Source organism: Osmia bicornis, chromosome 15, assembly GCF_907164935.1.
Source record: "Osmia bicornis bicornis chromosome 15, iOsmBic2.1, whole genome shotgun sequence".
NCBI lineage: Eukaryota > Metazoa > Arthropoda > Insecta > Hymenoptera > Megachilidae > Osmia > Osmia bicornis.
The window spans coordinates 958,734-973,003 of NC_060230.1; the positions used below are offsets into that span (position 1 = coordinate 958,734).

A 14,270-nucleotide genomic window follows, 5' to 3' on the forward strand; every position below is an offset into this window, starting at 1 on the left:
TGCGAGAGACGTATATAAGGAGTGGGCGGGCGGTTCAGGTACCAGAGGTCCCTTCGGGAGTATGGTTCGCATCAGATGGTACCCTCTTCTCGTAGACGACGTATGAAAACTGGTCGTACATCCTCGAAGAACGATGGTAAGTCTAGTTCAGCTGCTCGAGCGATTCCGCCGTCTTTACACTCCAACCAGTAGGTATCCATCAATCCCTTACCCTGATTAATTAATATTATTATTTCCTTTTTCTTTTTATTTAAACATCATACAGTTTCCTTCGTTTACCTTGACATCCACCAAACCTCGGTGAGCAATTTTGAAACCTCCGACAGCGTCAAGAGCCTTTTTCATCTCCAGGCTGATGTGTATTCGCAGAGCTTTGTGCGAAGAAAAGGAAGATTAACTTCTGTTAGGAAATCTAAGAAACATAGATGAAGAGGTACCTTCGCCAGTTGATTCCATCCTACTAGCTGTGTTCACAGTGTCGCCAAAAAGGCAATAGCGAGGCATTTTGCTTCCAACGATTCCAGCGACCACGGGTCCCGTGTGAGCACCGCTTCGTATCTGAAGACGTTCACCCGGTCGCTTTGGTACTTGAAATACCGAGGAGGCTGCCAGGAGATCAAGTGCCATCGTTGCTATTTCGGACACGTGTTTGTCACCTTTAAAAAAGGAAGACGAGATGAAACAACAAGAAATTGAATTGCATGGAAAAGAAAAAGGAAGGAGACGGAATGTTCACCATTTCTGACTGGTAAACCGGATGCGACCATGTAAGAATCACCGATAGTTTCAACTTTGTACACGTCGTAGCATTCGATGCGGGCGTCGAACAATTTGTAAATTGAGTTTAGAAACGTGACGACCTGAAGGTACACAGTAATTTTATAATCAACTAAATTTTGGAGTATCTATCTATGAAACTTACTTCTAGAGGAGTGTTCTCAGCAGCTATTTCAGTGAAACCAACAATATCACTGAAGTACACAGTTACAGCCTCGTAATATTCTGCTGGAACCTTTTAAACAAGAAGAAAATGAAAGCCAAGGAGGTTTATAAGACACATCTGGACTATAGAGGATTAAGATACCTGTTGTGTTTGCTTCAATTGTTGAGCAACACTTGGTGGTAACATTTGGAAAAGCAGCGTATCGCTCTTTCCTTTTTCTTGTTTAAGTTCCCTCGCTTTTTGTGCCAAATTAGCAGCATACATCTAAAATTTGTCACGATACGTTTCATTATTCGTTTCTTAAGTCGATTCGTCGAGGAAAGAAGCATTATTTACTTGTATCGTGGCAACCGCGTTGCGGACTAATATTATAATAATAGGAGAGACGACCAATACTAAGACGACTATAGCTATTCCAGCAACCTCTTTGTTACTTGCGTCTTGAAGCGTTGAATTCACGTAATCCCTGTTCAGAAACAGAGGCGATTAAATTCCGATTATACCAGTCAATTTCCGTTGATTAATCGCGGTACTTTTGTGTCATCAAGTCGTATCAGGCTCCGTTTGTTACAGTGCAACGAAATTCCATTACGAAGATTTACCTAATCATATGACGTAACTCTCTCTGAAGTTTACGTAGCTCGTCCACGTAAGTTGCCATCGAATCGAAATAAGCAATCGCGTCGTCCAACCTCGGTTCCCTTTTCTGATTACGAAGGATCTCGTCTCGCCTGCAATGCAATTCTACGTATAGAAGAATCCTCCTCGTTTTTCGGGGGAAGTTTTCAACCCCTTTGACTTACATTTTCCTTTTTTTATATTTCACGTAGCTTTATTGCATACCTAGATTTAATTCTACCGTAGTCTGGCATACTACGGGTGAGTTCCGCATAAAAATGTTTTAGAGAAGGCACGTATGTGAGAGATCCGCTGAGGAGATCACGTCCAAGTGCTTCGTGTCGTACGTAGCTGACATAATTGTCACCCACAAGAATCCCACGTCCAAAGTAATTGATTCCGTACACGGAAGCAATACCCAAGCTCTCGATGCTTCTCAGCAAATTTTTAAATGCTATCAAATACCTGAAACGACGCGGAAACGTATCCTCATCTTTAGGAACTGGCAAATAAAATTAAGTTTTCTTAACATTTTCATACGTTTACCTCCATACTCCGCTGTTATCCGTTTCTTTGATCTGATTAGTCAAGTGGTCCAGCATAGCCGCGTTCACGCTCGTGTACCATGCCATCACTTCGGTAATGCTGCTCTCCTCTGAACTTATCTTCTGCCTGAGAAACGAACAAACTTTTTACTCAAAGTCTTCGGACCAATCCCCCTGTCAATACGTTAGGAATTGACTTTTCCAGAGGAAGCATCGCGAAATTGCTTTTACCCTTCATCCCTTCCGCGTTTGATTACCAGGAAGAAACCCTTGACGGAACACGTACGGGTACTTTTACCGCGTGCTTAAAACGTGAAATCTAAGAGGGTCAAAGAAATCTAAGGATTGTGTAACTTTCGTTCAATCTCTTCACTTGTTTTTAACTCATCGGATTGGTGTATATAATTGGTCTGTCGAGGGTTTGCAACCCCAATCTTAGTTAGTACTGTCATATCTTCTAATAGAACTTCAGTATTTTTGATTTATCTATTTTAAGAGAAATCCGTGGAAAATGGAAAGTGGAGTAACTTGAAACCCTTTACCATTTTTAGTCGCCAGTATTATTAATGTCGCATATCTTTCATGATCCTTGCTATTGGATATTGGAAATCTCTTGGATTCTACGTTTCTATTTAATATAGAATATCTTTGATTAAAATACCATTCCTAGTATTTCCTTAAAAATTTGTGAAAAATATAGAGGTGTGTCCCACGCATTGGTAATCAAACGCTTCACTTATTTAGCCATCATCGCCTAGCTGCAATTTCTTTTTTCAAAAGTCCTTTTACGAGGACCTTGTAACTCCAATTCCATAAACGCATCTAATTAACATAATTCCCTGAAAAAAATAAAGCATACCGTAACTCGACTCGTTATGAAACGCTACTATAGTCTGTCTGTCTATTACATTGAATCAGCTTTTAGTGGTAGAGAGTGACAAAGAGAAAGTAGAGAAGGGGTGAAAAGAGAGAGATGATCAGAGGGGTCTAAAAATATTGTCCACCGCTCCAAATGGCCGGTCACGCGCTCATGTGTGACAACCTCATCCATTGCTCATAAAGGTAAGTTCGACAGAGAAGGCCGAACAGCGACAGAGGAAAAACGAGATACGATTCCTTTTCAACGGATTTGTCACAACCCTACGTTATTCTCGGCCGGTGTAAATTCATCTGGTTCGTTCACTCGAATAACAGGCCCGTGAAGCGACGGGGTTTTGCTTCCTCTCTCAAATTGCACAAACGTAAGTGAAGCCTCCGCTATCGGAGCGAAGTGAAATCAGTAGAATGGATCAATGATTTCATCGACGCGACGATTTAAACGAGTAAACACGATTCTAATTCTATCAACGATGGAACAAGCATAGATAATTTATAGAATAATTGATAAATAGCTACGTTCGTCAAGATAGATGGTAAACCGATAAAAGATTAATAGAACAACGGGAATCAAACGGTGTTATTTTCTCTTCGATGAAACCGAGTTAACACATATCCACCCTATCCGTCATCTTTGTCAACGACGGTAATATGTTGGCTGGAAGACGAAGAGGATTGTTAGCGGCTTGTTACCGTCCTGCTGACAGAAATGCGTCCCATTATCTGACATACGTTCCGTATAATATCCAACGCGAAACTCCACCTTCGATCAATGGAGGATTTTCTTTTTTCCCTTGGTATCTATTCTTCTTTCTTTAAGAAACCTTCACGCTAAGCTATCTAAAATAAAATACAGAGAGTCAATGCAACGCACGATTAAAAATTTGAAATATTCCAAGAATTTTTTCCATTTTCATTCTCTCTCTTAAGAGAAGAGGGCGACACATACCTAATGAGTTAATGAGATGATTCATAAAAAAGAGGGAGAAACAAAGATGCACCCGTTTGGTAATTATCGTAACAACTTGAAAAACAGTTGGTTTTCCACACGGCCGAACTTGAAAATGATTATTTGAGTGTCACTAACGCATGTCTGCGGTTACGTATGTGGACGGGAAATTTCCACCGTATTAACGTGTCACCCCACATAATTTATGTAGGAAATATAACGCCTTTAATTGGTGTCGTTTGCGGGCCAGATTAGTCACGTGCCATCGCGAAGGTATCCTCCTATCGATACTTTCATTTCATACATTAATTAATTATCAGCTGGATTTTCATAGAACGTATTGAAGAAGAATTGGAGCATTTTTGAAAATGGAACTTTTCAAACATCCTGTGTAATGTAAGGGTACGGTTTTCGTGAATAGTTCACGTCCGATACTTTGTGTGCCTTTTATCGATTTATCGGTGGTACGTGCCCTGCGAGGAAGTCGGTATCAATGGACCAAATGAAAAACGTGACTTCCGCAAATATTCCCGATCGAAACAACATTAATATTGTTCCGTCTACCTCGACTGCACTCGGTTAACCAATCTCTCTTCACGCGTCGACGAATCTGACGCTTTCGTTTCCGACAGGATTGAAGAAAATAAATTTATAAAAAGAAAGAAACGGTGTCACATATCTTCATTCGTTTTGTCGTATAACTATACGAGCCTGTTCCTCGACACTTGCTGTTATAAAAGAACTGGATTCCTCATACGTATTTTTATAACCGATCGATATAAAAAAGAAGAATACGACGTGGTGCTATTATAAAAGCACTTCGTTATGGATTAATCGGATAATTAAAGAATACATAATACAAACGTTTTAGTTCTTGTTGTATTAAAGAATAGTGGAAGAGTAATTGTTCGCTCGGAGGGTGAATGGAAATTCAACAAGTGTCGGAACGAAAGCTCGGAGGAATAGAGGCCTCCTCCCTCGTAACTTTCCATACAACCGAGTATTGCAGCCACCTAGAATAGTATTTCAATGAATTTTATATTAGAATTTCTTATTTCTTTTAGTTTTCAGAATTTATAGACATTTAAAATTAGCATTAATTAATCGAATCAGTCATTATCTCTTTACATTATTCTAAATGACCATTAGTCATTTTGTATACAGAATATTGGCAAAACGTTTACACAGTAATTTTCATTAAAATTTAAGCTTTAAATTGATGCATCATAAGTGCTACTCTGAGATACTTTTATGTCATGAAATCCAGTTAGACTTTCCATGTTTCCAACTCCACGAGTACCTAATACAGTACATGTAAACGACTTATTCTGCTGATCTGTATCTATATTTATTAAAAAATTATTCTGATTAATATAGCGTCATTCAGAACACCAGTGACACGTCAGTCAAAGTGTTATGATCGATTACGCGATGAAAGTTATCCACAGCGGGTTAATTAAAGTTTAAAAAAAAAAAGAAAAAAACGTCAGACACATAAAGGGATCCTCTGACGTCATTATAAACACGTGGACTGGTGTTCAGAGTAAAGAGAGAAAGACCTCGAGTATTTGCTGATCGATTCGTTACCTGAAATCCTCGAGGCGTGCTTGGAAGGCCTCTTTGCTGACCACGTCATAAGTTTGCGTCTTGCTCTCGTCCCTCGGTACCGAGACCAAGGGCCACGTAGTCATATTATGAAGAGCTTGATCGGTTATGGCGAACCTCTGCGTCAAGTTCGACCTTGAAAAGATGCAGAACACCATATCGTATTAGCGTTGCGTCGATAAATCAACGAAGAGAGTGAAGCTGCTTTATTTATTACTCTTTTTTTTTCATTGCTCGCGTTGCACTAGCAAAGAGGCAGGAATTTTAGTGAGGCTATTTTTAAAATTTTTGTTAATATCTCATAGAGTTTCCCTCGGCTTTAACGAAAGAATCGAAGCGGAAGGGTCAGGTCAACGTGTCACGTTTCGCTGATCATACGCCTCTGATCACCGTCTTCGAACCTTGAATTTACGAGTGTCACTGATTGCAGCTTCGAAGCTGGGTCAAATTCTGCCCTGGCTATTTACAGAAAACAACGAGCGATCGTCTTTAACGCGCGCATCGCAGATTCGATCGATGCATCAAAATTAATATCCTATCTCTAGTCGCAAGCGGTAGAAATTGAATTTTCTCGATCGTCGAACTGCTCTCGCATTCCGTGAAACTCTCGCTTCTATTGTTTTTCTTGAGATACTATTGTAGAAAGAAGCGTATCGCGTCGACGGCGTCTTGATTAGAGAACACCCTGTTGCCCATCTGTTTTCATTGGGCTTGCACGTTAAACGTTAAAGGGTTCCTACTCTTGGAAGGAGCAGCCGTCTCTGAGTCACGTATATCCGGGGATCGAAGGGCATTCAATGCTATCAATTTTCCGCTACCATTTTTCCTCCTAATCAATGCAGATACCTTAGAGTGTTGCCGTTGGTATAGATGAAGAATGCGACCTCGGATCTTTCAAGCTGCATCCGTGTCACCACCTTTCCCAAATCTGTTGCAATTGTTACCTGAAAACAATGTAAACATTAATTAATCGAGAGTGCTTAAACGAACCGCAAAAGGTTTAGAAGAACCTCTTTCAAACTGTGACCAGTTTGTCCTGCTATTAAGGGTATTACAAATTAAATGGACCATGAGACTTTACCAGCTAATGGCCAGTGTTGTTCCGAGTCTACAAAGCTTCCGGGAAGAAGTGGAAGTGATAGTAAAGGAGGAACGTACAGGATGGTCAAGAGAGTTCACTCAACTATTATCTAAACGGTCTTCTACCTGGCAATGCTTCTCTGTTTCAATAAAAATAATTAAGAATATTAATAGAAAATTTACAGAATCATTTTCTTTAAATTTTTATCTTTAAATAGATATACGTACCACAAGTGCCATTTTATGGTACTTCTATGTCATTAAACAGGCAAATTAAGCAGCGTTTCCTCTAGATATCTTAATTGTGCAGGGCGTGGCAGAGAGCAGTAACTCGAACAGGTATAAAAAGTACCGCAACCCTTACCACAATGGCAAACACCGAGGACGAAGATGGGGACGAGGACAAGCAAGGAAGAGAATGCGTCCATTCTTTCGTAGTAATATACCGCGCCATTCTGTTCGTCAAACAGGTAATTCGAGATCGAACGGTGCACTCGAGGATACACCCTGTTTCGATGAATTTCGATCGGATCCACCGCTCTACAGGGTGTACTCTCGAATAAAATCCAACACCTACGCATTCGCTTCTTGAAATGTCCGGTATCGTTTTGCAAACGCAAGCTTCACCACCAATTCTATCATAGAACAATGCGTTGGTCATCGATGAAAGCACTTCAGTATTGTATCATGTAGAGTTCTTAACAATGCAGTGGCACTCCGGAATGGATGAAATTTTAAGGGCGATAGAACGAACCGTATCTATAACAGAGTTTCACAATTTTTGAAAAATTTCATTGGAAATTTTATTCAAAGAAAATTGATATTTCAGTTAATCGAACCCTCTGAGGTCGTTGTAACTTAACGTTTCGTCAACAAAGGACCAATGGTTACGTAAGTGATAGGGGATTGGTGGATTAAACATCCTTTAATTTCACCCTTGTTCGTGGTTGAAAAAATTTCCATACTAGAATAAGGCTCGACGATTGGATATTTTCTCCTAGCAGATGACGGGATGGTAATTAGAAATTTTTCAATACCCTGAAGATCGTCAAAGCCTTCGTCTCTTGCAATATAATATTGTCTCCATTTTTATAATATTTCTCTTAACGAACCCTTTGAAGTATCTGTTTCAGGAAAGTAGAGAAAGTCATAAAAAAGCTCATTAATACATTTTAATTTCCCATGAGAAGAGAATTTTGATTTGGAGTACGTTCTCCCATCGAACAGTCCCACATCTCCGGGCATTCTATTCGTTGTTATGCATTGTTTTAAGTTCCCAACGCTGTTCTAATAAAAGAAGCAGAAACAATCGAAGGAGTGGATGATTTCATATTCGCTATGCTCGAAGGGATGAATGCGTAGGTGTGGTTAGATGTTTACTCATTCGTTCGTTACTTTTAGACGAATCGTCGATCGATTGCCACTGAATTATACGCGTCCGACCTAATTACACCGTTCGCATAATTACATATTAATTAGGAAACGTCTGTTTCATTTTACAATTATTTTTAACGCAAACGAGGCCCGAACTCTACTAACATTTTAAAAGAATAATAATAGAATTTTTCTATGGTACAGGCTTAAATTATAAAGTGTGAGATACAAGAATATGAACGAAGCTTTAGATAAAGCATCGAAAACGTTTAAGCACATCCGTTACCTGGGTCTCAATGTCAGAGACCTCCTGCCGATAGATCAGGATGTCGTGTAGGGTGTTGGCCGTTTGGACGATCAACGCCAGGATCGGTATGAACGGCAACACAAGCATCTGTAGCAGTTGAATGCGTCGTCCACGTCGGTGTGCCGGATCCGTGGCACGTGCCCAGCAGGACTTCTTTCTATTCGCCTTGGTAGCCGAGACATCGTCCGACGATAGACTCCTCACCGAACTAACTTCCGCCGCGCACGACCCATTACGCGGTGACATGCTGAAATAATTTCAACGTTACGCTGAATTTCCACCCTAAAACTGGAACGTAACGATGATACGTAGCGACGTTTATGTCGATCATCCTCATGATAATAAATTCATGAATAATGGACGTACGCATGGGGCGCTCAGAAAGTTACCAAAATTATTTCCTTTCACTGGAAATAATACTCCCTTATTTTATCTTAAATGCCATTGAAATATATTGATAAATGAATCGCATCGTTTATGAAACGCTAGCGTGTGTGGTCTGATAGTTTTGGGCGATGCTGTACGTGCAACAAGCAGGCCAAGCATTGTAATTAAACTATGCGAGCTATTTTACACTTAACTACATTAAGAGGAGACTATTTAAGCTCAACTACACGGTACACAAGGGCCATTCTTGTACCGATTGAAAGTTAGATACACATTTGACCCGCGAGAATAGATTACGAGCTGGTTTTGTTACGAGCGTGTATGCGTGCAAAGAGGAGAGACAGCAAATTCAATGTGCAGGGGAAATGCCAGCCTTTGTGTGCACCTTCTGGTTGTTTAATCAACAACCATTGACATTTTAACCAGCTAATGATATTCTGATTCTTATTGGAACAATTTTATCACAGAGGCTGTGCACACTGTTGCATATCAAATAACCATTCCTGAAACATACAAAGTCTGATAGAATTTGATGACATAAAACTATTAAATAACAAATTACAGTTTAAAGTTGAATAAAAATGATTACATACGTATAGCATCAATATTTTGAATATAATAATAGAATGACCTAATACAGTTCCACTCTGAAAGCTCAACTTTACACCTTTTTTGAAAGATCCTGTAACATGTAAGCGTTCGATCTTTTCAATTTATAATTATAGCGATATCTATTTGCGGCTGTTCGATGCCACGTTATTCTTTGTGTCCCTTTAATTCGCCGAGGAAATTAAACAATCGAGCGAACGAGTAACGAACTAGCAAGGCTACTTCGAGAAGAAAAGAGCGCCTTTGGCATTGCAGTGTACGTTAAATTTTCCTTTGATCCGTTCATCTTTTTTCTGTTCGTCGCCTGAAGAAAATCAAACGTCTAAGAGGGAGGATCGAATGGAATCCAGCTCTGTTGAATAGAGTGCTTGATTGTCAGAAAGTATACGTTCCGAGAAAAATTACCAAGTCCGTTGATGTTTCTTATCCTTTACATTGCCAACCAAATGCTCGCGATCGTTACAATTTTTTTTGTTACATTCAAGGAACACAGTTCTACTGATTCTACAAAGTTTATGTGAAAAGTTATCTCTCCTTCGTGAATGCACGCTAGATTATCTGCGACTTTCAACGTCTTAATTAGTATACAATTAGAAGATCAAATTCACCGATCAATTTCCGGAGAAGGTATCAAAAGACGAGCTTCCGTGATCCGCACGAGAACAAAGTGATCCTTTGTCATCGGTAATGTTCATTGTTCTAAAGATACAAGACAATGAAATTTCACGTGAAACCTCATGTGTATTGTCTTCTTTCATTTCCATGAACTTGCAAGGACATTATTATGGTATTTTCTTTACGTCCATTCGAATATACAAGACACAGTAATTGCCATTGGTATGAAAATGAAAAGTAGGTGGGCGAAGCTATTATGGAGAAATGTAAAATGAACGTTACGTATGAACAAGAATGAATGGGAAGATATCACGCGATTAATTTGTTGACATACCTGATGAAGGATCTCGTGGGATTCAGGAAAAGTGGAATTCACCAACACGTAGTACGTGTTCGATGGAAAACAACAGACTCGATCGATCCCAGGGACAAGGACCAAAGTAATATCTAGCAGACAATATTCTGAATATTGAAGAAAAAAATTGAAGACTTGCAATCGATAAAGTAAGGAAAAAGAAGACTAAAACTTTTGCATATAGGTATGTACTCGATACAAAAAAGAAAAGGGTTGTTCATAATGAAAAGCAAAAGAAACGCATCTTTTTCGAGGATGTACACACGATAGACATACTATCCAAGGTTTTTCCCATCCAACCCCTTAGTTATTGTCGCTTCAACGATCGGAACAACGTGAGAGAGAGAGAGGGGGGGAGAGAGAGCAAGCTGCAATTAATGAACCACAGAGAAGCCGTCCCTCTACTGTCCCATACTTGTCGCAGGAGGCAACGCGCCATTAGATTATGCACCGCCACTGTAGTGGTTTATTGCCATGTTACTACACGCGATGCAAAGGGAATCCACATTGTACGAAGGAATCTCGTCACGAGCTTCTACCCGGAACTTCGCTGAAGCGAAATACTCCTGATAATTTCCTCTATTGGAAATGTAAAACGTGTTTGCATCAACTCATCCTTCGTGCGTATACGATCAAGATCTGAATATGATCAATGTAAACTAAAAAGAAAAACAAAAGAAATAAAAAGTGTTTCATAAAAATAAATTGAAAGATTTATAATGGACGCGTTAAAATCACAGAATGGCTGTTTTGAAATGTACCAACGATCGATAAACTGTACCGGAAGAGACTATCTTCTTATCAAGGATCTTGTAATCACACAAGACTATGGAATCGCTTATTTTCGAGTCATCCCACGTACTCGCTCATAAAGTGTATCATCTTATCGTTAAACCATGAGACCATCGAGAAAAGGGAGGCAGGAGGGTTACAATTCTTCTAAAGAGCTGAAAGAAAGTTTAAAGAAGTAGATGAATGAAGCTAAGCACGAGTTTCCTTATATTCCTATTAAAGAGAAAGTCTGTCTCACAAGAGATCACTTATTCGATTTATTATTTGAATGAAATTCTGTGTATTTATGGAGATTAATCTTACATACGCCTGATTAAATTAAAAGAAAACAATAGAAAAACATTAGTTTAAGTAATATTGCTATGGTACAAATAATGTGAAATGGCAAATGGAAAGTTTAAAATTTGAAAATTAATTATTACTATTTTTAGTAATTAGAGCTTTAATACCGATTCCACTGTGGCGTTCAACGTGTTAAATTGCACACCCTCGAAAGGCACGACCGAAGTATACTATTATTCTTATCACGAATCACTCTGCAAACTCAGAAACTTTCATTCAAATTCATAAGGGTTCTCTTGCGAGCAACCCGGAAGTTCCAGTTGAAAGTTGATGGAAAGTGACGTGTTTAACGAACAACGATGAACGAGTAGCGTAGAAAATGAAACCTTTTCTTAGACGGGGGAAGCGAGCCCCTAACCGAGAGGAATATTTACTTAATTCCAGCCTGTATAAGCCTGGTAACCGCTGAAAAGTCATGAATCGAGCGGGGGAGAGAGCCTGTGTGACCATGATGGAGATAGTAGCTGGCGTAAGGAGGAAGGCATCAAGATGGCGGCCAGTTTGTTGAAAAAAAAGCTTGAACAAAAGCACAACAGCAGGTGTAAAAACGCTTAAGCATCGATCTTAGCTGATACGATGAATTGAGTGGTAGGTAATCGCATGCAAATCACCGATATACTCACTCGTTTTGTATGGTGAGCATGACACTGCAGGGGCCAACACGGTGTCCACCCTCACCTCGCCACGATCTCTCGCGATTCGATGGATAAGACTTCGGGCCTGAATGGCTTAGGTACAACCAGGCGTATTATCTCATAGAGGAGACTGCTCTCTCTGTCCATTCAGTCTCGATATAAAGGTACGCGGGGAAGGGGCTCGTATAAAACCCATCTCAATGGCAACGACTACAAATAATCTACGAGCTGCAATCTTACGTTATGTACGTACAGGGCGTCGAACAAGTAACGGTCCTGCCTTACACAAATGATTCTACACGTTTCGTCGACGTTTCTCGCTCTACCTCGGTCGTGAAACTAATTTAAATTAACCGAGTTAAGGTTTGAACGACTATCATAGTTTAATGGCTACTTCTGAAATGTATTATAGAACGGTGTTTTAATTGTCTATATACTAGAAAAATAATATTAAAAAAAATAAAAAATACTACCTTAGTTACATCTATCGAACATACTATGGGAAATTAGCTCTTGTAAGCCATAACCATTACTTTTGTAACACCTTGTATATATGATGCGCTCCGTTGTCTCGAAGATACGATTAAACTCTACCAGGGTCGTCTTTCTAATTCCTGAACCCAGATTCCAAATACGCTTAACAATAGGTTTTCTGTTTCTTTTATCCTGCAATGCTTTAAAACATTAGACTCGAGCTTTTGCAAAGTTAATTTTGTGTATTCTTCTTACAATTACAGCCCCTCTGACGAAAACGTAAACGGTTCAGTTGGCTCTAGGTTAGTTTAAAAGAAGCTGGGAAACATGTTTCTGTGTTAAAATGCCGGGCATTAACTCCGCCGTAATTCGACTCGAGTGTACCTAATCGACGCTTGAGTTTAATGTCTTGGAAAAGCAAACTATTGTCTTCCACTTGAAAGTGATATTGCCGCAGATGAGGATCGAGAATCCGCCATATAAATCGAAACGAAAAAATTCGATAGTCCGTCATATTAATCGAAACGAAAAAATCGAGATCTAAATGAATAATCGAAACGATCATTCGATTTACGCGGGAAACTACTATAAATTCATACGATGAGAAAACGTTGAATATTTAAAAGAAAAACACTTCTGGATCATACAGGTATAGCATGCAATATAAAACGATTCTAGGATCCATCTGAAGTGCTGTAACACTTATATTAGTTGCATGCTGTTGGTAGTAGGGGGAAAGGTTAGGTAAACTCGATGATCGATTACATTGACGGTGAGAAAAGATGCGTGCGAAGGAAGACTGATAAACATTGTCAATTTTGAAAAAAAAAAAAACAAGAAATTACATGCCAATTTCTATTGTAAATAAATTTTTAAAAAATTATGTACCAAATAAAAAAGAGTATCCGTCAATACGAGCAACCGCGAACCGGCGTACGTCAATAGAGAAAATTGCTCTTACGCGTATTTAAATGAGGACCACGAGAGGCACGTGGTTGAAGTCACGAGGACGTTCCTCTCTCGGTAGCTTAAACTCTTCGTCTTGTTCGCTCTTTCTTTCGATTTTCCCCTCCTTAACAATACTCTTGCTTTTTGTCTGCCACGCGGTTACACAGATACACTGATATACATATGCATATATGTTTAACGATTCTATCCCTCTGTCGATCTCGGTCGATAATCCCAAAGACTTACTTCCGGTTTAATTTATCATTTAACGGTATTTGTTAATTCGAACGTTTTGATTCGAGTAGTGTATTGCGTTTTCCCCTTTCCGTCGTTTCTCTATGATAAACGTTAAAGTATTTTAAACACAGTGTTCTTTAATCTTTTTTTTTTTAAAGGTTCAACGATTTCGATTGTCTTTCTTCGATATGCTGCATATTCGAAGAGTCAATAGACACGGAAATATCTACGTGATTTGAGATGAAAAAAGCGATGAAGGAGCCGAAAGAGCAAACAGGTGTTCCCGCATGGAATGCGCGACCGCATACTGACGATGCGATCCAGGAACGATGCCAGTGATACGCGATAGACTTCTTCGACGTCCAATGCGCATCCACAACCCTAGCGTACTCCAACCCTCTCTTGTCAACTTTTCACGTAAAGAGACATCAGAACACTGGAACAAGTAATCTAGGAATAATTTTGTTAATACTTAACGTTAACAATGCAGCGATTCAATGGTACATTTTCTTTTTCTCGAACTTTGTACTCGATTTATTATAAATACTTCATTAAGCGTTGCATTGCAATCATCCGAAG

General features: G+C 39.4%; 1 protein-coding gene across 4 annotated transcripts; it reads right to left on the reverse strand.

The window, feature by feature from the left end:
• Window positions 1–61: 61 nt before the first annotated feature.
• LOC114872998 (receptor-type guanylate cyclase daf-11) lies at window positions 62–14,124 on the reverse strand. Of its 4 annotated transcripts, XM_046289015.1 has the most exons (17): window positions 13,468–14,123; window positions 12,506–12,698; window positions 12,021–12,428; window positions 11,772–11,913; window positions 8,277–8,544; window positions 6,383–6,480; window positions 5,519–5,671; window positions 2,108–2,233; window positions 1,787–2,026; window positions 1,546–1,674; window positions 1,280–1,409; window positions 1,085–1,207; window positions 923–1,012; window positions 737–860; window positions 438–656; window positions 280–371; window positions 62–212 (listed from the first exon to the last, which is right to left on the reverse strand). In XM_046289015.1, exons 5-17 carry the CDS (start codon window positions 8,541–8,543, stop codon window positions 72–74), a joined length of 1,932 nt encoding a protein of 643 aa, XP_046144971.1. In that variant the 5' UTR covers window position 8,544; window positions 11,772–11,913; window positions 12,021–12,428; window positions 12,506–12,698; window positions 13,468–14,123; the 3' UTR covers window positions 62–71. The 4 variants fall into 4 exon arrangements, with proteins under 4 accessions (XP_046144971.1, XP_046144969.1, XP_046144970.1 ...); XM_046289013.1 differs by lacking the exon at window positions 11,772–11,913 and having other exon boundaries at window positions 13,468–14,124; XM_046289014.1 differs by lacking the exons at window positions 11,772–11,913; window positions 12,021–12,428; window positions 12,506–12,698.
• Window positions 14,125–14,270: the final 146 nt, after the last annotated feature.

Coding starts and splice junctions, on each gene's coding strand:
- LOC114872998 (XM_046289013.1), bottom strand. CDS start 12,040: ATGCTCACCATACAAAACGA. Junction 2,027..2,107: donor GATAACAGCGGAGTATGGAG/GTAAACGTATGA, acceptor GCGTCGTTTCAG/GTATTTGATAGCATTTAAAA. Junction 1,208..1,279: donor ACGCGGTTGCCACGATACAA/GTAAATAATGCT, acceptor GACAAATTTTAG/ATGTATGCTGCTAATTTGGC.